Source organism: Osmia lignaria, chromosome 2 (assembly GCF_051020975.1).
Source record: "Osmia lignaria lignaria isolate PbOS001 chromosome 2, iyOsmLign1, whole genome shotgun sequence".
Taxonomy (NCBI): Eukaryota; Metazoa; Arthropoda; class Insecta; order Hymenoptera; family Megachilidae; genus Osmia; species Osmia lignaria.
In genome coordinates this window covers 3,795,142-3,822,790 of record NC_135033.1, presented here as the reverse complement: position 1 = coordinate 3,822,790, position 27,649 = coordinate 3,795,142, and the positions used below count along the sequence as shown (strand labels likewise).

The following is a 27,649-nucleotide window of genomic DNA, read 5'->3' as shown; positions in this document are numbered from 1 at the left end:
AATATTTTAGTGTATATTAATATTATGTTCTGTTAAAAATTAACATTTTGTTAAACACGTTTAATTTTTAGGATAAAAGGCTTGTTTATATTATATAATTATTTAGCTATAAACTTATTTAGTATATTTTATATGTTATACAAATACCTTTTTATTTATGTATTTCTGATAATCAATATATAAGTTTAATATTACTTCACATTTATTATAAAATTGAATATAAATAATAGAAAGAAAAATTATTCATATTATGATTTATCCTTTTTGTTTCAGTTATAGTTTTGACATTATTTTTGTTTATTATATATTTCTGCGTGTTGTCATTTAAGATTTAAATGAATGCAATTAAAAAATGTATGATTAAAATGTCAATATGATACTTGAATGTTAAAAAAAATTATTTTCATTTTATATTACAGCAACTGTACTTATTTTTTGTGTGTCAATTGCAGTTTATAATTACAGTAAGTAAAGATAAATACTTGTTATCAAATATTTCAATCAATTATAAATTTACCCTGTGTACTAACAAAAACATAAGATTATATTTGTAAAAACTAAATCTTATACAGGAACCTGTTAGAAATAAAATATATTTCTTATAATTGAAATAACAACTAAAATCTAATGAAAATGTTTCAGGAACAAGGATGATAAACTTTCTAATATTCTTAATGAAGAAAGTCAAGCAGTAGGTACAAATTAAATTTTTGTGAAGTACTGACTTCTATGATTTGTAGAAGAAAACAAATACAATTGTAGTGCAAGGTTGGTAAAACTATTACTTTCTGACTAAATCATATACGAATTGAAAAAAATTAATTAGTAATTATTTTTTAATACGCATAAAGAAATGGTCAGATTATTTCCAGAGTTCCAGCTTTAATATGTTTTAGTTTAAACATTTTAAATGGCATACATTTTTTTAATACACATATTTAAAATAACTTGTACTACACACATGAATTATTTGAAAATTCACTTTATACATATATACATATTTCATTAACTAATTAAAAGCTACATGCACATGTGTATGAAACAGTTGGTTTTACAGAATCATTTTTAAAAATGCATTTGCAGTTGTTGTAGAATAAATAATTTAATTTAACATTAGTAGATTCTACTTATATGTTTAATAAAATAGAACAATATACATGTATGTATATATGTATGTACAGTTAAACATGAAAAATTTGTAAAAAGAATATATAAATATAAGAACACGAAAATATATTTGTGCTTTTAAACTTTACCTTTCAGAACTCATTAAATTTAATACAATTTCAAGCTATCATTGAAATGTATACAATACATGTATGTTAGTTACAGCTTTTAAATTTTTTCATAAACATTATTTGCCAGCAAATAATAGTATTTGTTAATTGACTGAATAAGTAAATATTTCTTTCTAAAATTCTACTACATCAAATTAGATGATTAAAATAAATTCAGATTTCTGGAGGTGGACCATACATTGGATTTAACTGTTGTGTACAACGTATAAATGTAGCCCGACGCGGTAATTCACGCAATTTTTGAGCTCCTGTATAGGTGCAAGCAGAACGTAAACCACCAAGTATGTCTAATATAGTGTTTTCCACAAATCCTTTATAAGGTACTTCCACCGTTTTACCTTCGGACGATCTAAAAAAATTATAAGCTTGGAATTAAAAATATAAAATCACGCTGTATATGTGTGTACAGCATCAAGCAAAGTAGGCTTCCGCAGGGGAAATGGCGATCATACAGATTACAGATAATATTATATCGCATTATTTCTCTCATATAACTATCATATCTCTTTGTTGTACAAATATACATATATATATATAATAGAGAAAGAGAGAGGTATGTGGCTCCTCACTACTTATGCCTAAACGTTTACGCGGGAAAATTTGAATTAATATTTACTTTGTTATTTGTAAGTACTTTTCAGTTATATACTAAATTTTATAATACAATTAATAATACAATTAAAAATTGTTACTTTTTTTCTAAATCACATTTAATATTAATATCATCAAAATTAAGGTTTTTAGAATTTTTGTTTTCCCTGTAACGCCATTTTCCTTAGAAAAGCCTACTGTGCTCTAGATATACTGTATATACATGTACAGGGTGTCACAGAAAAAGTGGTAGCGCTTGTTTATGACTATATACATTTCGAACGTAAACAGTAACCAACGTCTTCACAGTTAAGTGCGCGCTTCACACACATTCTAATTGGACAGTGTCTTTCGTTAATAATTCAAAAATGAAGCTTTAAACAACCACGGAATTATCGTTTTTTCTGAGATACTCTGTATAAATACCAACCTGTACTCAGCAACACCTCCCGCATGTTTCTTCATTGCTGTACTTGAAGCCATACCATAGAAAAGTTTAACTTTTCTCCCATTCTTCTCTATAATTTCTCCTCCACATTCATCATGTCCAGCAAACATACCACCTGCCATTACAAAATCTGCCCCTGCACCAAAAGCCTTTGCTAAATCACCTGGACAAGTGCAACCTCCATCCTTAAGCAAAATGATAAAATATACATTATTTGTCTTTTTGTAAAAAGTTAGTATAGAAATATTTAATGCAGTCTTTTGATTCCTTACGGAAATGATGTGTCCTTTCAAGCCATGAGCAGCATCCGCACATTCAATCACAGCACTTACTTGTGGGTACCCTACACCAGTTTTCATTCTCGTAGTGCATACAGATCCAGGACCAATTCCTACTTTAATCACATCTGCTCCAGATAGTATTAGCTCTTCTACCATTTCACCTGTTACCACATTTCCTGCCTGCAATGGCGGTAATTAATCTTTACTCTTAAATAGAAGGCATATTAGTACTAAAAATTGAACAGTATTCTCTTTGTCTTCTGTTAACAAATTTTTTAAATAAACAACTACTTACGATTATTGTGTGCCTAGGATATTCTGATCTCACTTTTCTAACATATTCAACAAAATGTTGCGAATATCCATTGGCAACATCTAAACAAATAAAAGATAATTCAGGAACAGCTGCTAGAATGTTTGATAATCGTTCGAAATCTTCTTTCCCTGTGCCAGAACTTGCGGCTACATTTTTAAGACAGTCAGAATTTTTGGCAGCAAACTCTTTCCACTCTTCTGCCGTGTAATATTTGTGAACAGTAGTGAACAAGCCATGCTAAAATATAAAAATATGAATTTTATCAACATTCTATAAATTTAAAAAAATATAAGATTGTACTTAATTTAAATATAAATATTATATACCTTTGATAAAACTTTTGCCATTTCAAATGTTCCTACTGTATCCATATTTGAAGCCATTACAGGTATTCCTCTATAAGTTTGTTTTGAATTACGAAATGTAATTTCTCTATATAAATCAACCTAAAATTATAAATCATCATTTATTAAAAAATATTAGTAAATCTACTTAATTAACTTTTAGATAAAAATGTATATAGAATTATATGTGCTTGATCACTTATTACAAGATAAAGTGTGTAATAAACATGATATTAATTTAATTGTTACAAGTCTATGTTAATAATACAATTTTTAAAATAAGAAGGAACAGTTGCCAAAATGAATTATGCTAATTTTAGTAATTTCTATTAAAACAATATTGTTAATGTGGGCTGTGAATCTATGAGCTTTAATTATTACTTACTTCAGATCTACTTTTTAATGTACTTCTTTTAGGACGTAATAAAACATCTTTAAAATCCAATTTAATATCATTTATAATGTTAGGCATCTTGACAATAGATTATTTTTGCACTTCACTTCCAACAATTATTGTCGATTTCGAATGATTCCTACAAGCAATAAAGATCGTGTGAATGTGTTGTATCGCGATGATCTCCTTAAGTATATACGCGTATACTCTTGATCTGTTTGTATTAGTAATGCCATGGAAAGATACTATTGGTTTAAATATGTTAAATAACAAAAATTACCAATAAGGTGTATTTCAGTATTTATTAAATAATGTAAAACATCCAATAGTAAAACCGGCGTAAATAATACTGAACTACAGTTTAAACAATAATAGGCATTGTTTGTTTTAAATGGGTTCAATTAAACTATTCCGTAATCTTTAAAATTTAAACATTATACAACTTCACATTATCTATTTTTTAAATTCTCTATAAAGCAACTTAATAACAAAAGAAAAATTCTGTTACCTGCTGCGATAGTAGAGTTTAAATTAACTAAAATTATTACATACTTTCTTTGTCGTATCTTATTGCTGCATCGACATTTAACTGTTGCTAAGCGAGTTAGCAGAAATTGCTTACTGCTTAGGATACTCCTATTTATATCTTTATCTTACATTTGCAAAAATTAAACAGCAAATGTAAATATTCAACCGGTACATATATACATAAAGAAATATGGAAATTAATCTTTCTAGAAAAAAATGAATAGAATGTCGTTTACGCAAAACATAACATTACACCCCTACGCGAATATTAAAACAGATTTTTCATAATTGATTCCTGATTCTATTTAAAAATTTTTAATTATAAAAACTGATTGGGATAAGTAACTTTAATGTTAATAAAATAGTTACATTAAAGGAAGGTGTATGAGATTTATGTACTTAAAAGAAATTTATTTGTTGTAAAATAAAGGAGTCGATATTTAACAATAAACTTAATTTCCACAATTTTTAATAATATAATGTTTACAAAAATATTCTATTTTTATTATATGATAATGATACAGTTGCGTACAATATCATTTATGTACAGGGAAATGAAAGCAAGGAATATCATATGGTCAAGAATTATATATTATTAAGCTTTGTCATACTGTATTTACAATTGCATGAAATAAATCACATGTAGTATTACGAATGTAAACATCATGATTTAGAGAATTTATGAATTAATGCTACTGACACTAACCAAAACTATAAAATAAACATGAAATGAAATATTATATCACAATTAATGTTATTATGGTTTCAACAAAAGATAAACATGATAAATAATAAAATTTTATTTATTAATTATGTTAAGTATAAAATTTGTCGACTAGGTTGTATCATATATCATAAAATACTAATAAAAGTTATGAGATGCACTTTTATATACTGAGAAAATAATTACTTGGAAGGCATTGAAACTCGGTAGTTAACAGAATTTCAAATTGCTGGCAGTTAAGAGTAGGGCACTGTAAGCAGAGGAAAGGAGAATCTTTACATGTTTTGAAATTCACCAGTACCATTAGCGTTGAGCATGAGTATGTTAGGATTCTCCTTTTCAAAGGCAGTTGCATCCCTGCCGCCAGGTCGCTCTTCTTGACCCCATTCACCTAGAGCCCCACGCATCACATCTGGTTGTTCTCGCAGCTTCTCCTCCTCCTTCTATGACATTACTAAGAATTTATGGTGAAACGTATCAATATAAATATGGAATAAAAATTTTAAGTACATACTGGCTATCATATAAAGTTTAATCAACAATACTGTACATTAAATATCTTCTTTATTATAAATTATAAACAAAAGACACCTTGTTACCAATTATTAACATTACACATATGGAAATTAAATAGAGCTTATATAAGTAACAGTACAAAATTAAACACTTGTATTCCATATTAAATCGTAACATTATGGTTCTTTTTCACAAACCTGTTTATCCTCTTGAGCAAATTTGTCAAACATATTGGCATATAATTTTTTCTCTTTTACTAATTGTTTTTTAATCAAATTATTACAAACGCCAATTTGTTTTACAGCTGCTGTATTTTTTGGTTCAATCTTAAAAACTTCTTGGAAATCTTTAATTGCAATTTCAGGTGATGCCAGTGCAAGATAAGCTTGTCCTCTTCTAAACAGTGCTTTCTCGTTTTGTGGACTTAATTTCAAAGCTTCACTGCAGGCATCCTTCGCTTCAACGTTCTGATCTGTTTTTAAGTAACATAGTGCCAGATTCAAGTGAGCGGATAAAAGAAGGTTATTTCTTTCTGTTTTCAGATCCCCTTCAAAGCCTTCTGCGTATTCCAAGAACGAAATGACCTTTTTATACATTTTAATAGCTAAATTGTACTTATTTGCTTTGAAATATGCAGTTCCTTTTTCTTTGAAAATTTTAGCTTGCTCTATTTTTTCGTGAGTCTTTAAGGACCAGATTTCTACAGCCTGCAATGTGTATGTTAATCGTTATAATTTATTTCAAACTTATATTATAATATTTTAATAAAATAATTACCTTTTCAAAACTTTTCAATTCTACAATGTATTCTACAGTTGCATTTGGTGGAATGTCAAATGCTGGATTTCCGACATTTTTAAATGCATATTTACTCTTAATTTTAAGTCTTGATTTCTCTCCACTTTTAAAACTTTCTAGGGCTTTTTCTACTCCTTCTATAACACCATAATCTTCTCCTTCTCCAAGAGAAAATTGGACATCTCTATCTTCAAATACTCTATCATTATACATTCCAGTTAAATGTACTGGAAAAGAACGAATTCATTATTAATTTGCTATTTTCAAATCTGTTAAAAATAATATTCAAATAAATAGTTATATTTACCATTTACTAAAGCTCCTTCTTGTGGCGTAACATAGTCTTTTCCTTGTATCATCTGATATCTTTCGATGTTGCCATCTTTATCAGGACTCAAGTCTTCTCCTTTCCAATCAATCATTTCAATCTAAAAAATATTTATAATATTAAACAACATAAGTAAACATGAATTAAACATTTAAAATACTGAATATTTTTAATTAATTAAACAATTTATTATTGTAACTTTGAAAAACAACTTACTTCAAATTTAAGCGTTGCATTTGGAGGGATTTTAGGTGGACTGCCATTTTTTCCATATGCATATTCAGGAGCACAGGTCAATATCGCAATTTCACCTTTTTTCATAGTAGCTACTCCAATGTCCCAAGCTTTAATAACACTTCCTTTCTTTAATTCAAACTGAAATGGTTCATTGCGGTCCTTGCTTGAATCAAACTTTGTTCCATCCAGAAGAGTGCCAGTATAGTGGACTGTTACATTACTTCCGGGTGCTGGAGTTTCATCTCCAACACCTTCTTTAATTATTTCTTTCAGAACACCACCATCCTTATTAGGTGAAATGTCTACTGCAGCCATTCTAACATAAAACAAATATATTTTATAAATAGTACTTAATTTTTATTTTAATATTTTAATCTATCACAAATAACACGTTTCAAGATAACTATACAATAAATGATAATTTAAAACAAATTTATTTAGACATAACAACAAAATAAAGTGATCACAAAAAATAAGTAATTATGTTTTTTAATAGTAACGTGATTAGTGATCGTAATGATGAGAAGTAAAAATATAGGGCACATTTCTATTCCAAAATTTAAATGAAAATATTCAAACCTTACTGACAAAATTATGAAACACTCACATTTTTTATTTCCTCGTGTAATACTTTAGCAATAAGATGCACTTTATTAGTATTTTTCAAATACTCCGTCTAAGGATAGACGATTCCAGAAACCATCCACTCTTTTACCTCGTTTGAAGTAATCAATTTTATAGAAGTTACTAGAAACTCTATACTTGTGTATACTTCCATATCGAGATATCGATTATCAACTTCTGGTTATTATATCTCGATTTTAATATCGATATTATTCTTCTCGATTTATCGATAACATATTCAAAAAAATAATTTAAACCCGTAAGGGAAAGCATGTAATACATAATTTTACTTATAATTTTATATACAGCTTTTTCTAATAAATATCCTGTACAAAGTAATTTACATCGTATTTGTAACACAAATTATAAGTAATGAATAATAATCAATATATATTAGAATATTTAAACAGCAAAGAAATTTATTCATATCCTGTGTCAACCAAATATTTTGTAATATTTATTTAGTATAAAAGTTCTATAAAATAATGAAATTGGATTGTTAGTAACGAATTTTGAAATAACAGTTATAAAATATATTTTGTTAAAATACATCGATCGATAAAGAAAGTTTATAAATATTTCCCTTTCCCACCTATGTTTCCCGTTTAAAACAGAATAAATTGCGAACTTTTGCGTGAAAGTATTATTTGAATTCAATATGAAATATTATAAATTGTAGATACATATTAATAAATAATTGTATCTATAAGTTTAATAAATAAATTTTTGTTAATACTCGAGCACAAATTTACGTTAAAAGAATGTTGAAACTTATAAAAATAATTCGGATGAGAGAAACAAATTATATAATACACATTTAAGTTTTAAAAATTGTTCTTTATTTATTTCATGCTTTTTTATTTCCTTCCGGTGTACTCAAAATTGTATACCTTTATTTTGATTATTTCTACGAGATAAGGTGCAGTTTAATTGGTGTACAATAGTAAAGCACAAATAAAAAATATGTTACTTCATGTAGAAAATTACAGGAAATGTCACTACACTAACATAAGTACTTTTTTGATGAAAGATAAACATTATAATGGTACTATGCAATAAGTATAAATAGAGGTACGATCAAGCTATGACAGTCTTTTTAAATTCAACTATTTTGAGATGAAGTTGTTTAACATACATTTGTTTCTTTTTATATTGCTCTGCACGGTATATTATTAATATTATATGAACTTTTACTTTCATTTTTCTTATAAAAAATATTTGTTATAATTACTTTGTTTGAGTTTTATTGATTGATATTGAAAGTAGAAACTATTGATAAACGGTATAATTTTCAAAATTATCAATAGCGTTGAGGGCGTTCCTTTATCTACTGATATGATTGTATTGATACATTCATGAAATATTTTATTGTTTCAATAATTCAAATTTTATTACTATAGTAATCATTGCACGTTTTTTTTCTTTTTTATTAAACACAAATACAATTATTCATATGGTTCTTTATGTAATATTTTTATTCTCTACTAATAGACATGTGCAATATCTACAAATCTTCAACCTTCTGCGGTTGCACATCATGGTGATAAAGTAGGCTGCAGAGGAGGTCGTAGACAATGGCCAAATAATGGAAATCAGGGTGGAACTACTAACAATAGTACAGCTGGAGGTAATTCAGATGCATTAATACACCTGAAATTTGAAGCTGATTTATGTTATAAAATTATTAAATTTAAAAATACTTATGTTATATTGAATATTTAGTATTTAAGATATATATATATATTTTTTAGGATTTAGATGAAGTACTATTTTAATCATTTTATTTATTTACAGGTGGAGAGGCTACTGATCAGGCATAATATTTTGATACAAAAATAATAACGAGTAGAAAATGAGAAACAAATGAGTTTAGTAGAACAGAAATATGTTAATGAAAATATTATATTAGAGAAATGATAGTTTTAGGCAAAAATAAAGCATCATCATAAATGTGAATAAACTTTATAATTTTCAGTACCTTATCAGACAATTATATATAAATTTATTACATTTGTACATACATCTATATGTATAATAATATAACATTAACATTGTGTATAAAGATTCATATCATGAAATGTATTTATATCAAGAAATATTGAAGATATATAGATATATAATATAATCTTCCATATTCGTTGCTTATGCTTTAATAACTATAATATACACATATATATATTTAAAATACGTTGAATAACAGTGGCAGTGGGTTTAATAAGTTTTACTTATATAAGTTCTATATACTTTTCTTCTACATATAACTTACCATACAATTGCATTACAATTTCTGAATATATAAAACAATTATCAAATGTTTAAATGGAACTTTTTCATTGGTAGTATGTGTATGCATTTATATTTTTAAAATTATACAATGTATCTTATATTTAAGTTCACATTATTATTAAAATTTATGGTATCATTACTTTACAACTATGTATTGCAGATTATTTAATTTATAATAACAAAAATAATAAAAAGTAGATTTTCATAAACAACAATTATAATCTGTATAAATGTTTGTACATTTCTTATTACAATTAATCATTTTCAGGGAAATATATGTATAGGCCAAATAAGTTATGTTTGTATGTGTAATTACATTAATTTAAACTAAAACAAATATATATATAATTTTTCTGAATACATTTACTTAAAAAATTTGGTTTATCAAGTATAATTACATTTTTTAATATTAAGATATTTATAAAATAAATTGATCTGTTGTAATACACTTTATTGTAAATGATATAAAATGCATAGCAAAAATATCATATTAAATCATTACAATCAAAGTAATTTTTAAATAAAAAAAGCATTACTTTTAAAATCATATATATGTATATATTTATTCCTACAGTGGGAAACGTTTACTTATTATAATTCGAATAAACTATATTTTAAAAAATATAAAATTCTAGTTTTTATATGAAGTTTTTCCAATTTAAATGTTATTCAGAGTAATTTTCAATTTTTCAGTAACTTTGTTAAAATTCAATAATGACATCGAATTGTCATAAAATACCAATATTATTTATTTTTTACATCTGAATTTTTATCACAGTATCTTTTATAATTCTGGGTCCACTTAACAAAAAATTTATTTTAAACTTTAACAAAAATATATTGTTAAGATATCACTTCAGCAATTTTCATAGGAAAGTTGGAAATAAATTGACTTGATGCAAGCAAAGAAAACGATTTGCATGACAAATTCAACTTAAAATTTAAATATTTCATGTCATACGTAGTAGGTACAAAAGAAATGGATACTTGAATGAGTATGTAAGTGCATTATTTCTTTTGTGTTTTTTGCTGTAATATTTTACATCATTATAAATTATATTTTACAAAACAATACGAAATAAACACTATGTGTAATATTTTCCAGACTTAACTAAGGAAAGTAATGTTTTTCATACGATTACACAGAAGTTTACAGCTTTCGAATATGTGAAATTCATAATTATTTTCATTACAAATGTAGGATATTTATTTATTTTTTCAATAAATGTGTAAGATCTTTGTTTTGTTTCTGAAGCGTTATATCAGTATTTTCTGCTTTATCTGTTATATTATCAATTAAGTCATTTTGTAAATCTATTTCTTCAGATAGTCCTATTGCTAACCCTTTCAATCTAGCTAACGAACCACTCATTTCATCTAAATTCTTTTCCAAAACCTTGCTTACATTATTGCTGGGTGAATTAGTACCTTCAAAATCGTCATCTATGCCACGTAATTTCAACGCTGGACTTGTATTAGCTATATTAGTCTGTACTTGTTCCAAAGAATTAGATAAAGCAGGCGATGCCATAGATTCAGAGCTAGAAGATTCCGACAATATAGTTGACGGTATAGGTGCATCCAATGATTTACCGCTAAGATAGTTCTTAAGACTTCCAAAAACACTTTTTATTCCTTGAATATGTTTCTGACTAAATCTTAAGGTACTATTAATATCATCCAATCTTTTTTCTGTTCTTTCTAATTGTTCTCTCTGTCTAATAAGCTCCTGAAATAAAATCATTAATATTTATAGTAAGTAAAATAACTCTGTCAATAAACCAGAAATGCGCAAATTTTATAAAAATACTGTTTGATTATCAACTAAAATTAAATGAAAACAATTCTCTTACATTCATTAAACTGATAATTACGCGCGATATGACACAAGACAAAAGATTGCTTCAATTAGGAGTTATTACTGCAATTAAATTGTGATTTTTGGAATTACCTCAGCAGTGGCAGCTCCAATCTGTTCAGAATCTCTTAACAATGAAATAGACCTTTCTGAGGAATGTATTGTGCGTTCTTCTATTTCCTTTTTCCTTTGAAGTAATTGTTGATGCTTTTGTTCCAGATCATTATCGAAATTGTTATAATGATTGAAACCACGACCAGAAGACCTTGGAGGTGCACTGTTTAAAAACGTTTCGTCGTCGATATCATCCTCGAGAGAAAAAAATGGATTTTTTGGATCGCTTAAGTAATTTTGACTGGCCATTTCTCAGTGTAGCTTGCACTTAACGATCTTTGGATCAAAACTATTTCAACGTCTGGTTAAATCATCCGACACTGTGACATTTATAGATACATACTATCTCGTATTTCGTATGGAATGTATGAATGTATGTATATGCATAAGTGTTACAAGATATTCCGTCAATGGTTCTCAAGCTCAATACGTATAAGGTTGTTCTAAAAATTCCAATTGTGATTTTATTTCAATTACATAAAGAAACTTATTTATTTTAAATTGTTTTAAGTTACTAATTTAAATTGTCATTCTGGTCGATTATAACTTCTAAACAAATGAAACTGGTTTGAAAATATATTACTGAGATAATTGTAAATTGCGTGTAGCTTAATTTTAAAGTTGAGAGATGCTGTTCGGTGCAACAGTTGGTAAAACAGTTTCTATTCAGTTGTATATGATTGTAAGGTGCTGCCACCGAGTGACAAAATATTTAAATAAAATTTCTATCCACCTTTCAACGCTTTTCAAACTTCTCAGTAAGCGCATATCGATTCAAGCGCGAAGAAAGTAACCGTCGGTTTTCCACGAGCGTCCTATTAGTTACGGCTTTTTTCGTTTAAAATAATTTGTTATTTATAACAATTAGTATGGAATCTGCTATCGGTCATCTCGAACAAAGTGTAAGTGTAATTTTAGAATTAGTTTTAAAATATATACTGGAAATAGTCATTCATAATTTTAACGAATTACGTATCTGGTTAATTTGTAAATGTCAAGTGCGAAACGACGTTCATTGATGAATAGTAATTTAATTATTTTGAATTTGTTCAATGTTACAGGTTCAGAAAGCGGATGGAAAGTTAGATATGATTGCATGGCAAATTGATGCTTTTGAAAAAGAATTTGAAAATCCCGAGAACGAGGTATGTTTTGATTAGTACACTATTAAAAAATAAAGTGTAAATTAAACTTTCATTTCATTTGTTTATTATTCATTATTAATTTTTATCATCGGCTATTTAAAAGACAAACATATTTATACAAAAAATTATAATTTAATTTATTTGATGGATTTATGTTTTTTCTCAATTTAGCTTTTAAGTTATTTGTTTTCTTCAACTTTTAACAGATTTCTGTGCTTCGTCTGTTACGGTCTGTTCATCAAGTTACAAAAGATTATCAAAATCTTCGTCAAGAAATATTGGAGGTTCAACAATTGCAAAAGCAACTTTCAGATTCCCTTAAAGTGCAATTATCTCAGGTGCATGGACATTTTAATTTACTGCGCAATAAAATAGTAGGACAAAACAAAAATCCACAGTTAAAACAAAATTAGAGTACTTCATCATTTTTTATCTGATGCACTTTTTATTTCTGGTTAAATTATTTTTATAATTTTTAGGATATTTTGCAATTAGCAATTATTTGCAGTTACATGACTTTAAGAGGTTTAGAGATTTAAAAGAGGAAGTAGGTATCAGTAACAAGAGAAAAATTTTAAGTTTTTTACTTTCTTACTAAATAAAAAATTAGCTTTTCTGACCTTAAATTATTTAATTGATCTTTATTTCATAATGCAATAACAAGCATGATAAGTTATACATATATTCATAAAAGATATATAGTTTAATAGAAATAAAATAATTATAACTGTAAATATAGAATTTCTTGCAATTTAAAGATAGCTAATGCTATTGTATTTTTCAGTGTTTAGTCGCATCATATCATAAACATTTCTGAATTAGTGGGTTACAAAGTATATTAAAACAATTTTATAAATTATTTTCATCTCTGTTTTTGACAATAGTTAACAGGTAGTAATCACAAAACAATATATTTATAATTGTTAATTACTACTATTATGATTTATTTTTATTTGATTTATAAATAGCATATATAGGGATCAACAGGTATTATTGATAAATAATTTATTTGACTTCCTCTGTAAGTGCGATATTTGGGGCCAATCTATATGCTTGTACGTCCACCCAATAAGAGGACAAGTAAGATTTAAAGAGAGACAATTTAGTTTAACGTAGAAATGATTTATTTTAAATTCAAAACTTATTAAAAAATTATTTTAAAGTTATGAGAAAATCAAAATAACGTTAGTGTTCAAACATTAATTAACAAAATCAAAATTTCAGTATAATTTTGGGATATTTATTTAAATGTGTAAAATATATAATTACAGTACCAAATATGATATGTAATTTTCTTTTGTCCTATTGTATGGGTTAATAAGAGTTGAATATATATATCTATAATAGTAATATACTGGGTGACATTATGATAATATCTGTTTAAAAAGAAATTTTATTAATTGAATTTTATGATAATGGTTTATACTTTTAATTCAATATACGTAATTCATTAGTAAACTTATATATGTTTCATATGATCAAGTTATATCAATTAATAAAAGAAAGTCATAGTTTTGGATAAAAATTTAAAATTTAAGTAAGATTCTAATAGTATTTCATTACATACAGATCATAGTTTTCATCTATTAAGTAATATACAGTTATGTTGGAATAATTATCCGGTATGTAGATGGAATGTATTAATGCATACTAAACCATTTTCACTTTAATGAATGATTTTTGCATTCAATTTGTACAACTGAGAATTATTCTTTATAATCAGTAATTGAACCTTCTGACTTTTAGCATTTTAAAGAATGATTATCTATACAGAAGCGAACGTTGTTATAATTATATAGTTTTCTTTATACCACATAAAGTTTATTATATGTATGTACATCTGTAAAGTAGTAAAAATGGCAGGCATATTTTATGAGGTAAGGGTAAAGATAAAAGTGTGCCAAAGGGTGGCATAAATTAGAGTATGAAAAATAATATTGCCTTAAGACACAGGAGTGCATTTAACAAGCTATGTAAACTATGTTGGAGTTATACTCTACTATAATATATGTAAGTTGAAAGGTTCATTAATGATGTATATGACATCGTACTTTAAATTGGTCAATTACGTGCTTTTCAAGAAAATGTTTTTTTGACTTTAATCACATAAATTTATTTGATTTACCATTGTATTTGTAAATTGATATTTACAGTGGAATATATGATTTACGTTCTATATATTAAATCTTTTGATTTTTAGCATTTATATTAAATTCAAGAAAGGAAGTCAGAATTAAAACTTATGCTAAATGTATATTCTCAGACTTACACCTTTATTTTTTCACCTGTTCTACTTTCCATAAAAACAGGTAAAGACAGAAAGGTAGACGTGGGTTTGTGTGGCATTTTCTTGAACGGAGTAACTGAGTTTCATAATTGTAAACTTGTTAGATGTTTTCTTCGAACTTGAACAAGTTCACTTACCTATTAAATGTAATCACTCTTTGCGAGAAACTCCTTTAAGTCAATACTAATAATTCAGGAAAGAAAATATTTGTGATACTCAGTGACTCACACGTTTATTAGAGCTAATTTATATCTCAGTTAATTAGTGGTGTGTGTAATTAATGAGACACAAGTTTTGAACAGTCGCATAAAATGTGTTGTTAACTGAAAATATAAATTAGCTCATAGATTGACCTCTAGCCTTTATCTAAGCAATTAGATCTGGTCTATATGAAACTGTATCAGCGCATACAATACATACTTACGTGTATGGTAGTGACGTCAGTCACAGTCACGTGTATTTATTTTTTATTGCAGCAATACACGATAACGAACAATCTTTCTTTTTTATAGGATTGAAGGGTGTATTATGTAAATTCTTACCCAGCATCACGAACTATTGTGAATCTTAAATTCATTTCATTCGTACAAGGTCTTTTTGAATTAGCATTTTTGTCGATATGAATATTTGGTTAATTCCGACGCCATTTAATATTAATATTTTTTAATGACACAAGATATTTTTTAGTTAGTTACTTATCTTAATTGGCACCAACAATTATTATCGACAAATTTATAATTTATGCAAAGAAATACCTACGTGTATTTTTTAAAATTTTCAGATACACGTGACCCTGATTGTACGACAAATAGTGTTAATGCTCGTTAAAATTGTTTTTTAGAATAGTTGTAGATGATAAGCTAAGAGAAAAATGGTCTGGAACACATTTAAAACGTGCCAAAAATTTTGGTCAATTAGTATTAAATATACCACGTGTTTTATTTCTATAGAATTGAACGCAGATCCTTGGATGTCTGCTTTTACTGTCTACATATCACGTTCCCGCGTTTTTCGAACGCCTATTTCATCTTTTTACATGTGATACTTCTACAAATACTCACTGATCCTTTGTTCACTGAAAATCAATAGCAATTGCATATAAAAACAAAAAAAAAAGAATTAATAAAAACGAAGACTACAGTTGTTTAAAAATGTGGCGATCTTGTATCATTATTCTTGATATACATAGGATTTATTCAATTTGCAATATAATTTATTTCATTTCTTTATTATTCCAAACACTTCGTGTAATTAATTTATATAATATTTCAAATGTCTATAATGAAAACAATGAAATTAATTATCGCAGAAAATATAAAACAGATAAAAGTTGGAGAACTAGCTTCGTTTTTAATTGAAATTCTTGCATACTTCTTTTTACAAATGTTATCGATAAAACTTTAATGCATGTTGCACGCTTAAACACAATATAAATGCAAAAAATGTATCAAACATTACTTTACACAAATTTTTCATTGTTCATTCGTAATAAGCGTTCAAGTGGTTCGCAAAATTGTATCATTTTGATTCCAGTTTGAATTATTAACGATCAATTACAATATGATTAATTACCATTAATATAATTACGTTAATTGAAATTCGTGAAACAGAATATCTATCAATGAAACATAGTATAGATATATTTATTTGTTCCATTGTATTCCATTTAGATATTTTTGGGTTAATATGTTTTCCAAACATTCAGTGAAATATTTATGGAAGCATTCGTAGATTTGTTCAAATTGGAATTCATCCAGGACAATGTTCGTATCGAGCGTTGAAATTTACCAAATTGTTTACCATTGTATTATACACGATTGCTCAAATATTTCGATGTACATTATACAGAAATTATATGACACGATAAAAGAAATTGTATCTTTTTAGATATTTATCACACTATTATGTAATAAATTGTTAACTCTGTAGCAAATCATTAACGAGCATTTCTTCTTTGTCCCAATTAATTATCCCTGACGATGAGTATAATTAAACGATTTAACCCTTGCATGATTTCAGGGTTATTTTTACCTGGCTATAGAAAATAAATATGCAAAATATAGGAAGTTTATTAGTAAAGCTTATTAAATTTTTTACACAGTTCTTTATTTTATATTTTCGTTTGTTTTAAATGTTCTATGCAAGTAATTTAGAAAAATTAATATAATTTTTAATGATTACATATCAAATTCATTATATAATTACGACATTTGGATAATAAAATAAATATCGATTTAAATTCTCCCGCGTAAACGCTTATGCGCAAGTGGTGGGAGGTCACTGCCCTATATATATGAGGCTTTCTCTCTTACATCGTCATTCTTTCCGAGGCCTCCTATGGAGAGGGGTGGGAGTCTGTCGAATGAGAAGCCTACGGGGAGGCATTGTTATTTTCTCTGGGGAAGCCTACCATGCTCAGGACTGTACATGGTTACTCATTATCAATGGATTTAGTTTATGGTGTTATCTGGCGACTTTTACGAAATTTTTTTAAAATATTGCGACTAGACCGTATTAGGAAGTAGGCCACAATGAGAGCACTTACCTTATTATATATATATATCATTGTGTTGTTCTAGATTGTTATATTTAAATAATAAAATTATATATGTATATTACTGTGATTCTTTATGTTTCACTGTGGTATGTTAATTATTATGAAGTAGATTCTCAGAACGAACGCGTGTCCATGAGCTGTCCACTCTTGAATATCGAGACTATGAATCATACACAAATATCTTTATCATCAAACCGTTTTTATGATGAACGCTAATCTGATCAATAAAATAGATAGTGTTTAAATTTTTACTTTCAATTTTGGTAGATTAGATAAATTGTTAATGTAATTACTGTCCAATAGCTTTCAGTTCTTACAAGTGAGGTGCGGTCTGACATATCCCAATGATTTTATTAATCCACTTAACTATTACATAAAAATAAAATTACTCTATAAATGCAAATACGTAGTTATCAGCTAAAAATATTCTACAGAATATAATTAAACAGATATTTGATTGTTCTTTTTGTTTAAAAATCTTGTTCTTTAAATACCTCCTCGCTAGTTAAGGGGTAATTTATGGATACTAGGATGAGTTTTAATCCTTCGCGCACCATGCGGGATTAAATTAACTCCAGTGATTTATAGATTTGGATCTGACCTTATTATAAAATTGATGAAACATGATTTAAAAGTGCATTTTCATTCAAATGGTGTATTTGTAAATGAATAATTTTGGGAAGAAAATTAACCCCACATGGTCTGGATTATAACTTTTATACATCTGGTTCGTGAATGGTTAATGATTTCATTTAAGAATGAATATAAAACAAGGATACTATCCTAAACAGTTTGTAATTATGCAATTTATAATATTTTAAATAAAGGGTTCTAAAAAAATTAAGTGTTTTGTTTTTGTTTAGAAGAAAATTTATTATCCTTCGTCATTAACCCCTTTCGGTTAAAGTTTATTAAATTGATGAACGACGTAGTAAAAAAATTCTTATATAAAATTAATAAACGATTTAGCTGTTTAAAAAACAATGTATTAATATTGATATTATTAAACAGGTTGAATTTATGGCATTTGAATTCGAATGCGTCTTATGAAATGACTGAAAGGGGTTAAACCGTAGCAGAAAAGCGAAAGATCAAGCATTATCTTCACCTCCATTTTCATGGCAAGGAAAACCAAGGTTATTCATTCGAAAACCGCGTTTCAAACGCCAGCTACGAGGTCGAATAAAGCAACCTAATCAATTACTCATTTCCTCTTAACATACTCCGCAACGCGGTAGCCTTAAAGGCTTTTGATTAGCCTAGAAAAGCCACCCCATTTCCTTGATGAGAAATCTTTGGAATCATCTATTTACCAGGTCGGTATCGTGAATTAATATCGTTGCGAGTATTTTGCTGAAATAAAACGTTCGATTTTTCTGAAAAATTTAGCAAGTTTATAGGTCACAAAACGTTCTAGTAAAGCAGAAAGAAGCTCGAGGGATTTGAGAAAATTATCGTGTACTATCTGGGTTTTGTTTATTATAAAAAGTTCATGACAAAGAGAATGAAAGTTCTTGAATGATAATGTGATTGTAATGCAACAATCATTGTTCCTTGAGCACATAAATATATGCAATTATGTGACTAGAAATACTATCTAGTTTCGAGGATGAATAATCGTAATGTTTTTTATGTAAACAAAGACTTATACTCTTGTAATATGTATTTTACTCTAATACTCTAGTATTCTAGTACTTCGATACTCTGATATTCTAATACTCTAACACTTTAATGCTTTAATACCCTAATACTCTAATGCTCTAATGCTTTAATATCCTAATACTCTGATATTCTGGTATTCAAAGATCCTCAGTGGCAGATCAAGTCAAACGGGGGCCCCAAGCCATTGGGGCCCAAATGTCGGGGCCTTCAAACTCAAGATAGAAAAAAAAAGTTTAAAGAAAACTCAGATTAAGTTATCAACAAAAAAGAAAAGTAATTGGTGGGTATATGTATATCATTATGTTGACTATAATATTATGTGCAATAACAGAGTTTATGGTGAAACCTTCTTATTATTACGATATTTGGACAAACAAAAAAAAAAAAGAAAAAAAAAACGTAATTTTCCTCGAACCCTAATGAAAGAACATTATAAGACCTCAGGGCCGCTTCGGGGCCCTTTGGTATTCCGGGGCCCTTCGCGGCTACTTAGTCTGCTTACCGTTTAATCCGCCACTGAAGACCCTGATGTTCTAATGTTTTAATACTCTAATACCTCGCTACTAATACCTTAATACCATGGTACTCCTATACTCTGGTGTTCTAATATTCTAAGATTCTCTTATAAAATCTTGCGAAATGTATTTTTTATTTTGCATACAGCTAGATGCTATATCTTTATCAAACCATCGAAAGGAATTCTCCAAAATCAATTGCAATTTCTCAGAAAATGAAAATCTTAAGAAAGACAAAATTTATAAAAAAAATATTATGTGCATCTATGCGTTTCTACTTTCTGCACAATAACTTCTGAAATTTGAATTTTTGTACTTATTTGGAATGTGTGGGTACGGTGTAGTTATAGAATTTGTTTGAATTATTTATTTCAAAAGGAAATATATGCCATACTATACTCACAATCAGTATGACAACTAAAGTTAAATGTATCATTTTTAAACGAGGTTTCATATTTCGGAAGAATAATTTTTAAAGGAACAGTGTAAAATTTATAAAATGAAAATAATATGATATGGGCCCTCTCCATGGTCCGCCGTCCGAGGGTTTAAGTGTCGAAGACATAATTAAGATTAGAATAAAATAAATCACCGAAAGATTGATCTAAGATAAAAAAATGCAAAAAGTTAAAAAAAGTAAAAGATAATACTGTTGTGCTTTTTACAACGACACGAGTAACGGAAGGTTAAGGTAGTAAGATTATCATCACTGAACCGTTGCTCTACCGGCCAATTTTTACTTTCATCGAACAATATGGTCACCGCACGCTTTTCCTTTTAACCAGACGGAATGATTCAACCGGATGATCGGTTCGGAAGAGTCACGAGGATAGTGCATCCACAACCATAAATGCAGCACTCGGCCAACACCCTCTAGGCAAAGACCGTCCAATCGATTCCTTGCTCAAACCCTACTTTCTGTGGCTTTACCGTGCATCCGCTTTTGCATTTCGTCTCCATCGTTTCCGGGCCAACTTAAAGCTAAAGCCTCCAAAGAAATCGTCGACCGTTGATAATGTGAAAGCGGTTCTCTCACTGTGACATTTCCCAACGAAAGCGTTCAAATTGTACTATAAAAAAGTTTAATTTAATAAAACGTTGTTTTATTTCATTTGTTTGTTTTTTTACAGTTCAGATACTTTTGATTAACATGTAATAGGGTTAATATTTTTGTTATTAATTTTGCATGTGTCCATATAATGGCTTTGATTATTTAATGTTTAATATAATTAGAGATTTTCTATAGATTTATTATTATTTAATTATTTCAATATTTTGAATAATTTGTGTAAAATAAATTGCCTTTGTTCTAATTTTGTAACGTTTTGATCTTCTTTTGAGGCTCCTTTCAGGCTTTTACTATAAAAATATGTGTTAGTTGTATTATATTATGGTAAAAATAATAATCTTTTTAATACAAAAATATTAATGCTAATGTAAAAATAAGTAGTTTTATATTAATTTTAGCATGCAATAATAGAAGTCTGAAGAGGGCTTAAAAAAGAAGTCAAAAATTATACAAATATGTATTAGTTTTATTATGTTATTGTCATAATATTAATTACATTACATATTATATAAAATATTAATAAGATAATAAAAATCTGAAGAGAATCTTACAAAAAGTACAAAACATTGCAAAATTACAAAGGAAGGTGATTACCCAAAACTTTTGAAAAATTAAATAATAATTATATGAAAAATCTTAAATAATATTATTGTAGGGAGAGAAAAAGTTGTTTCGTCTCGGGATCGTCTGCCAGACTCGTCAGTGGGGCTGACGACAGACGATCCCTGCTCCAGACGCCTATAACACCTCTTTTCGGAACTCCTGCACGTGGCCGATACATTTCGTTGGGCAACATGGGGACAGTAAAGTTCCCAAAGAATGCCAACCTTTACAGATAAGGGATGCTAAAGCATCCCATTATCTAAAATTGGGTGAAATTTGAAGGAAGGAAGGAAATCCTGCATATTCGAATCGCATGCCGGGGGACTGCCAGCGAGAACAGAGTCCATCCCGCTGCCACCTGGCGGTCGCTGACCCGAGTTAAGGGCGTCCGGGGAGAGCCTTTCCACTCCACTAAACGCCTGCTCCCACTCTTACCGCTTCAGACTTCCCTCACCATCCAATAGTGTCAGTAGTGGGGCGGTCAGCGGTTTCTACATAGCTGCTTGGACTAGGAATACGCGTCAAATATTGGAAGAGTCCGGAAATCAACTGGAAGAGTGGGGGGAGCCGAGCGCGAGCTGCGTGGCAGGGGAAGGAGCCACGAGTGGCCCGCGGGCAGCAGATTAGACAGGCCTAGCCTACATTATATTACTTTTCCAATAATTTGTAATAATTTTAGTGTACAGTTAGAGGTTTCGTTTATTTCAATTGTTATTTTTAAAGAAGTTTAAACAAATTTTAATCATTGCAATCCTTTTGATTAACATCCTACCTTCGGACGGCGGGTCATAGAGAGAGCCCTAATTTTAATTTAATTTTGTACTTCATATTATTTTCATTTTCTAAATTGTACACTATTCCTCTAGAAATTATTTTTCAAAACTCTTGTTTAAAAGTTAGGTATATATTTAACTTTAGATTTATATATTTTATGTTTTGTAAGTTGAGTAATTATTTTTTAAATAAAAGAAGGAGAGTAATGTAACTTCTTTGGCAAAATACCATTTTCTTTTCAAACAATTGATGACTTGGAGACAGACCAAGAATCGAAATGAAATGGGGGAGAGTAAACATTTGAACGTATCTCTTGCACGTGTTTTAAGAGAGACTACTTTTCTGTGCAGCTGGAAAAAGAAATAAGGTCAATCTATCTGTTTAATGCAAAATCATGATCAGTCTGATAAGCAAATGCGGAAACTCTTGACCGAAATTCAAAACAGCTAATGATTTAGTAATAAAGATAACAGAGAATTTTCTACAGAAATCATACGAATATCTTTTTCAATATTAAAGGAGTGTATAAGTAAATACTGCTATTTCTAATTTGCAGATTGTAATAAAGAAATAAAATTTTATACCTTTTTGAAATAATTAAACAGATAAAAAATATTAATAGAAAAATTCATAACAATTAAATAATTAGAAAATATGTATATTCAAATGTAAAGGTGAATTTTAAAAAAGATTGAAAATAAAGAATAAAAATTTAGAAAGTCATTGTTAGTTATATTAAAAAAATCTGATTGTTATTTCAATATTTAATAAGTATACATAATGACTGATTTATATTTAATATAAATTTTAGAGAAATTTAATCTTTTTCCACAAGTCAAATATGTAGTATTATGCAAATTCAGGCTGTTGGGCTAAAATAAGCTGCACATTGATCTGAATCAACAAAAGACGAATATTTCGAAAAATTCCATCAATTCGAAGCCAAGAACGATAAATTATTGGTTCTCGAACGAGTATCGAGAACGCGATAAGTGCTCTCAACGATGGGGCTGCTTTTAACAGGGTTAACAAGTTAGCACAAGTTCCACAGAGCATAATTCAATATCGGAGGCTATATTTAGCAATAGTAAAATTTCACGAACTATTTCTTAGAAAATTTCTTAGAAATTCTTTAAACTTGAATTTTCTGTATTTAAAAAAAAAAATCGTTTGCAGCAAGAAAGAAATAAAACTATTAGCAAAGAAGGTTCTACGTATTCTAAATTAAAGTACCTCAATAATAATAATTAAATGCATTAAATAAAATATCAACAGAAATTTTATTGTTGGTAAACAGAAATTTCAAAATTTGTCAATTTTACTGCTTTTAAATAAGTGAAGATATAAAACTCCAATACAATTTTTTTAAAACGAAATTTTGTATTTTGCTATACATCAATCGAAGTATTTTTTGATTCTCTACAAAAAAGTATTAAGATACGTAGGTCAAAATTGATTAGTTCAAAAGATATATTAGGGAGACATTCAGGATCTCTTAATTTGAGAAAATTATTTTTTAATTTTGTATTTCCTTCGATGCCGATCTCTGCGTTTTGATATTTTCTACAAAAAATTACTAAATTACTTGGGTCAAAAATTTATTAGTTTAAAAGATATTTGAAGGAGAGACAAGGAGAGCCTATTAAACGAATCAGTATTTTACCCAAGTAGTTTAGTAATTTTTTGTAGGGAATAGAAAGATGATTAGATCATTTTTTAATATAGTTTCATTAAAAAAAATGAAGATGCATAAATTTTTTCTTCGTAATATTTATTATATTCGATATTTTTCAACTGGCATTTGAAAATAATCTCACGAAATTGAAACTTCAAAAACACGTTTCATCAATTCTCAATTTAATAACTTTCGGAAAGCAACTAATTGAAACGACGAAAAAAATTTTTAATTTTCACGAGAAAAATTCTAAAAATAGTTCGCTTCTAAATTTCCTATTCTAAATTGAAATTTTTTCATAGACTGGTAGCGGAACGCAATTAATTGAGTGCATCCATGTGGCTGTGCCGCGGAGTGCAACGACCTAGGAGCGTATCATCGACAAATCGAGCGGATCCGCGTCGATTAGAAATTCGCGAGAAATTGTGCAGAGAGGACCAACCTCCGAGACGCTTGCAATTTCCTTTTCACAGCGTCTGCTCAAGAGCAAAGTACTTTCCGTCCAATTTCCATCGCGTGAAGCGCGAAAGTGCCACACCATTATAAAATAAAATGTCAATGTGTGGTTGCCTGGTCAGGTTTGGGTGCATCAACCATCAGAAGCTGTAAACACGCTACTACCTAACACTTTCGTGCTCCATAATTGTTTCACTTTCCTAAAACCGGAAGTGAGCTGCAATCAATTTAAAATAGCTGGATGCTGTAATGTCCTGTCATTAAAATAAAAAGAACTATAAATTTTTCTTTGAAATATGCTTGTAATTATTTATTAAAAACGTCTAACAATAATTATCCAGTGATACATATTGTATTATACTTTTGAAGTCATTTTGGCAGTGCCGGATCAACGGAGGATTTAAGGAGGGTTACAGTCCCGGGCTTTATTTTTCAGGGGAGGTTCGTTCTAAGCCTTCCATTTACTATGTCAAAAAACATTAAATGAAATTTCTTTTACTGCTAACCTTTCGAAATAATTAGAAATTGCATCCAATGTAAAAGTAAATCGGCCTGGTATCTTTTCGATATTTATATTTTAATATTATTAACCTTTATCACTCCAAGAATATTATAGACTGATTTTTAACCAACTCCAAACAAACTTTATTAATTTCAAAATGATGAAAAAAAAAAAACGCTGCATACGTTTTATGAGGTAGTTCTTTATTTGTAAGAATATTTATTAAATGTTGGGTAAACATAAAGTAGTGATAAGGGTTAATTCGTAGATAATTATTTTTGGCTGTAGTTCCGAATACGACCGGTCGCCGATCAAGATGAAATTTTGAGGGGCAGAGGGGACCCCAAATACATATAAAGTGGTATCTTCGGCTTCCTATTAGTTTCCGAGATATTATATGTATTGTATATATATGTATTGTACGAAAGTTTTTAATTAATATCTCGGAAACTAATAGGAAGCCGAAGATACCACTTTATATTTGGGGTCCCTTCCTCCCTCTCCCCTCCCCCTCAAAATTTCATCTTAATCGGCGACCGGTCGTATTCGGAACTTCATCTTTATTTTTTTACGATTAAATGTTATTTAATTTTAATTTTGAACTAAGTTTATCAATCAAGGGGACTCTCAAAGGTTTGATAGCCCGGGGTCCCACAAATTTTTATCCGGTCCTGCATTTGCGTGTTGTTAAACGGTTTTGTTACAACATGCAATTCATCTTTATTTACAGATAACTAATTTGTGAACGTGGACCGTTCATAAACGTCGGATGAATATTCAATGCGGAGATTCCGTTTCGCGAGCTATAGAAAGAAATTCAAAGATATGGAATTAATGGAAGATCCAAGAGAATTACTAGGGACTCGCGATTCTTCTTTGACAAATGTTTGCGCTGTACTTTCGTTCACTTCCACGAGCTTTTAATAGCTTTTTGTTAACGGAAGCGAACGATGTATACGGAATCGTTTCGTTTTCATTCGAATGCAAGTTAACAAGTGAACCACAAATCTTTCAAACGCAATCACTGTGAATTTCATTTCGTCCATGAATTTTCCACTCGGCTATTCATTCGATAATATTTCAAAAGATAATTGGAAAAAAAGTTAAAAATCTTGAATGAAAATTAGAATATTCTAATAGATATCTTTTATTAAAATATTATGCAGAGTGCCTCAGATCGGGCAGTACTCCAGTCTATCCTTGATTCAGATGTAATTAGTTATGGATTTTATTTAAGTACGTAATCAGTTATACGTAATTAGCACCAGCTCTACAAATTCAATATAATGAAATAATTGAAGGGAAAAAATTAAAAAAAATAGTTAAGTAATATTAATATTATATTTTACATACAGAAGATAATAGACAATATGGACAACTGTAAATTAGTTAATAAAACGGGAATATAATTATTTTCGTTAAACTTTAAGTTTCAAACTAATACACTGTAAGTCTTATTTTGCGACACTTTCATGTCATTAAATCATGATAGATTTTACACTTTTCGAAATCAGTTATTGTTTGCTACAACTGTTGATTAGTTATTTTATATTAAGAATATTAATAAAAGGTTTTTGAAATCATTTTCATCAAACTTGAAACTATAAATTGATACATGTGTCACAAGTGTTATATCGATGCTTTTGTGTCATCAAATTATGTCAGACTTTCTATGTTTCGAAATTTGGCATTTAATATGCAACAACCAAATAATTAATATGTGATGCAGCAAATAGAAACAGAGTAAAGAGTGATGACCTCAAATATGTAGTTATGTATTATGAATATACAGGGTGTCTTAGATCGAGTAGTATAACTCGGCAGGGGGTGATTTTATAACCAAAAATAAACAAAAAAGAAGGGATAATATTCTTTTCTACATATCTCAAGAATGAATTGAAATTGTTTAATTAAATTAACAGCAAATTATTTATTATAAAAGGACTATATTATGGGCATTATTTTTATTCTAAAGAGTTGCATTTTCTATCTTATATGTAGGCGTTTAGTGGAAGGAGAAGGCGATGAGTCTCCCCGGACGCCCTTAGCTCGGGTCGGCGACCGCCAGGTGGCAGCGGGATTGGGTCTGTTCTCGTTAGCGGTCTCCCGGCATGCGGTTCGGATATACAGGGTGTTCGACAATAGGTGAGAGATTTTTTAAGGGGTGATTCTAGGGATCAAAATAAGACGAAGTAGCGTTTGCGGCTTTGTTTTTCAGTAATTAACATTTAAAAATTCGAGTAAAAAGCGCCTAAAACCTGCAATCTGCCCAGCACCGACTGAACGTCAGGTCAGCAAGGGTGGGTACAGTCATAATCACTGCGTCTTTTTGAAAAATAAAAAATGAGTATTTAATATCCTTTCTTTCGCAATCCATTTATATTATATAATAAGTGAAAAATGTGAAATTATCCAATTCAATGGTATTATAATTCAATTATTCATAAATATTATGTAAAATATGCGTAACAATTCCATTAATACCCACACCACATAACGTAGTAAATCAATTTAAATGGTGAATTTCGAAGCATAAAATTTTGACATAATTTGGATTTGAGATATATCAATTTAAAGCTTATAATTTGATAAAAGTAATTTCAAATTATAACTAAAACTTCTAGAGGTGATTAAAGCAAAAGTTTTAATTGATCAAAATTGAATTTTTACAGTCTCATATGGTCTATGATAAATTTTCTAACAGCAAAAATAATGATCT

At 28.6% G+C, this 27,649-nt stretch overlaps 4 protein-coding genes and 1 long non-coding RNA gene across 7 annotated transcripts; 2 read left to right on the top strand and 3 right to left on the bottom strand.

The window, feature by feature from the left end:
• Positions 1 to 510: 510 nt before the first annotated feature.
• On the bottom strand, positions 511 to 4,323 carry LOC117605922 (GMP reductase 1). Of its 2 annotated transcripts, none has more exons than XM_034327737.2 (7): positions 4,225 to 4,304; positions 3,664 to 3,811; positions 3,261 to 3,380; positions 2,914 to 3,171; positions 2,610 to 2,798; positions 2,320 to 2,522; positions 511 to 1,647 (listed from the first exon to the last, which is right to left on the bottom strand). In XM_034327737.2, exons 2-7 carry the CDS (start codon positions 3,748 to 3,750, stop codon positions 1,452 to 1,454), a joined length of 1,053 nt encoding a protein of 350 aa, XP_034183628.1. In that variant the 5' UTR covers positions 3,751 to 3,811; positions 4,225 to 4,304; the 3' UTR covers positions 511 to 1,451. The 2 variants fall into 2 exon arrangements, with proteins under 2 accessions (XP_034183628.1, XP_034183627.1); XM_034327736.2 differs by having other exon boundaries at positions 512 to 1,647; positions 4,181 to 4,323.
• Positions 4,324 to 4,985: 662 nt separating this feature from the next.
• On the bottom strand, positions 4,986 to 7,571 carry Fkbp59 (FK506-binding protein 59kD). Of its 2 annotated transcripts, none has more exons than XM_034327729.2 (6): positions 7,411 to 7,571; positions 6,783 to 7,119; positions 6,546 to 6,666; positions 6,218 to 6,465; positions 5,638 to 6,147; positions 4,986 to 5,367 (listed from the first exon to the last, which is right to left on the bottom strand). In XM_034327729.2, the coding sequence occupies exons 2-6, from the start codon at positions 7,116 to 7,118 to the stop codon at positions 5,200 to 5,202; spliced, it is 1,383 nt and encodes a 460-aa protein (XP_034183620.2). In that variant the 5' UTR covers position 7,119; positions 7,411 to 7,571; the 3' UTR covers positions 4,986 to 5,199. The 2 variants fall into 2 exon arrangements, with proteins under 2 accessions (XP_034183620.2, XP_034183621.2); XM_034327730.2 differs by having other exon boundaries at positions 5,238 to 5,378.
• Positions 7,572 to 8,501: 930 nt separating this feature from the next.
• On the top strand, positions 8,502 to 9,407 carry LOC143306104 (uncharacterized). The gene is made up of 3 exons (XR_013063519.1): positions 8,502 to 8,591; positions 8,919 to 9,054; positions 9,222 to 9,407. It is a non-coding gene; the product is annotated as an uncharacterized LOC143306104 (long non-coding RNA).
• Positions 9,408 to 10,377: 970 nt separating this feature from the next.
• Positions 10,378 to 12,065, bottom strand: Snap29 (Synaptosomal-associated protein 29kDa). The gene is made up of 2 exons (XM_034327657.2): positions 11,665 to 12,065; positions 10,378 to 11,442 (listed from the first exon to the last, which is right to left on the bottom strand). Exons 1-2 carry the CDS (start codon positions 11,932 to 11,934, stop codon positions 10,924 to 10,926), a joined length of 789 nt encoding a protein of 262 aa, XP_034183548.2. The 5' UTR covers positions 11,935 to 12,065; the 3' UTR covers positions 10,378 to 10,923.
• Positions 12,066 to 12,429: 364 nt separating this feature from the next.
• On the top strand, positions 12,430 to 16,246 carry LOC117605871 (uncharacterized). The gene is made up of 3 exons (XM_034327658.2): positions 12,430 to 12,587; positions 12,747 to 12,830; positions 13,037 to 16,246. Exons 1-3 carry the CDS (start codon positions 12,555 to 12,557, stop codon positions 13,241 to 13,243), a joined length of 324 nt encoding a protein of 107 aa, XP_034183549.1. The 5' UTR covers positions 12,430 to 12,554; the 3' UTR covers positions 13,244 to 16,246.
• Positions 16,247 to 27,649: the final 11,403 nt, after the last annotated feature.

What these genes read in the sequence shown, in the direction of transcription:
- LOC117605922 (XM_034327736.2), bottom strand. Translation starts at nt 3,750, where the DNA reads ATGCCTAACATTATAAATGATATTAAATTGGATTTTAAAGATGTTTTA. An exon ending in TGGCAAAAGTTTTATCAAAG is followed by an intron (nt 3,172 to 3,260) that starts GTATATAATATT and finishes TTTATATTTTAG; the next exon opens with CATGGCTTGTTCACTACTGT. An exon ending in TGAAAGGACACATCATTTCC is followed by an intron (nt 2,523 to 2,609) that starts GTAAGGAATCAA and finishes ATTTTGCTTAAG; the next exon opens with GATGGAGGTTGCACTTGTCC.
- Fkbp59 (XM_034327729.2), bottom strand. Translation starts at nt 7,118, where the DNA reads ATGGCTGCAGTAGACATTTCACCTAATAAGGATGGTGGTGTTCTGAAA. An exon ending in ATGCAACGCTTAAATTTGAA is followed by an intron (nt 6,667 to 6,782) that starts GTAAGTTGTTTT and finishes AATATTTTTTAG; the next exon opens with ATTGAAATGATTGATTGGAA. An exon ending in AATTGAAAAGTTTTGAAAAG is followed by an intron (nt 6,148 to 6,217) that starts GTAATTATTTTA and finishes TACACATTGCAG; the next exon opens with GCTGTAGAAATCTGGTCCTT.
- Snap29 (XM_034327657.2), bottom strand. Translation starts at nt 11,934, where the DNA reads ATGGCCAGTCAAAATTACTTAAGCGATCCAAAAAATCCATTTTTTTCT. An exon ending in TTGGAGCTGCCACTGCTGAG is followed by an intron (nt 11,443 to 11,664) that starts GTAATTCCAAAA and finishes ATTTTATTTCAG; the next exon opens with GAGCTTATTAGACAGAGAGA.
- LOC117605871 (XM_034327658.2), top strand. Translation starts at nt 12,555, where the DNA reads ATGGAATCTGCTATCGGTCATCTCGAACAAAGT. An exon ending in TCGGTCATCTCGAACAAAGT is followed by an intron (nt 12,588 to 12,746) that starts GTAAGTGTAATT and finishes TCAATGTTACAG; the next exon opens with GTTCAGAAAGCGGATGGAAA. An exon ending in TTGAAAATCCCGAGAACGAG is followed by an intron (nt 12,831 to 13,036) that starts GTATGTTTTGAT and finishes AACTTTTAACAG; the next exon opens with ATTTCTGTGCTTCGTCTGTT.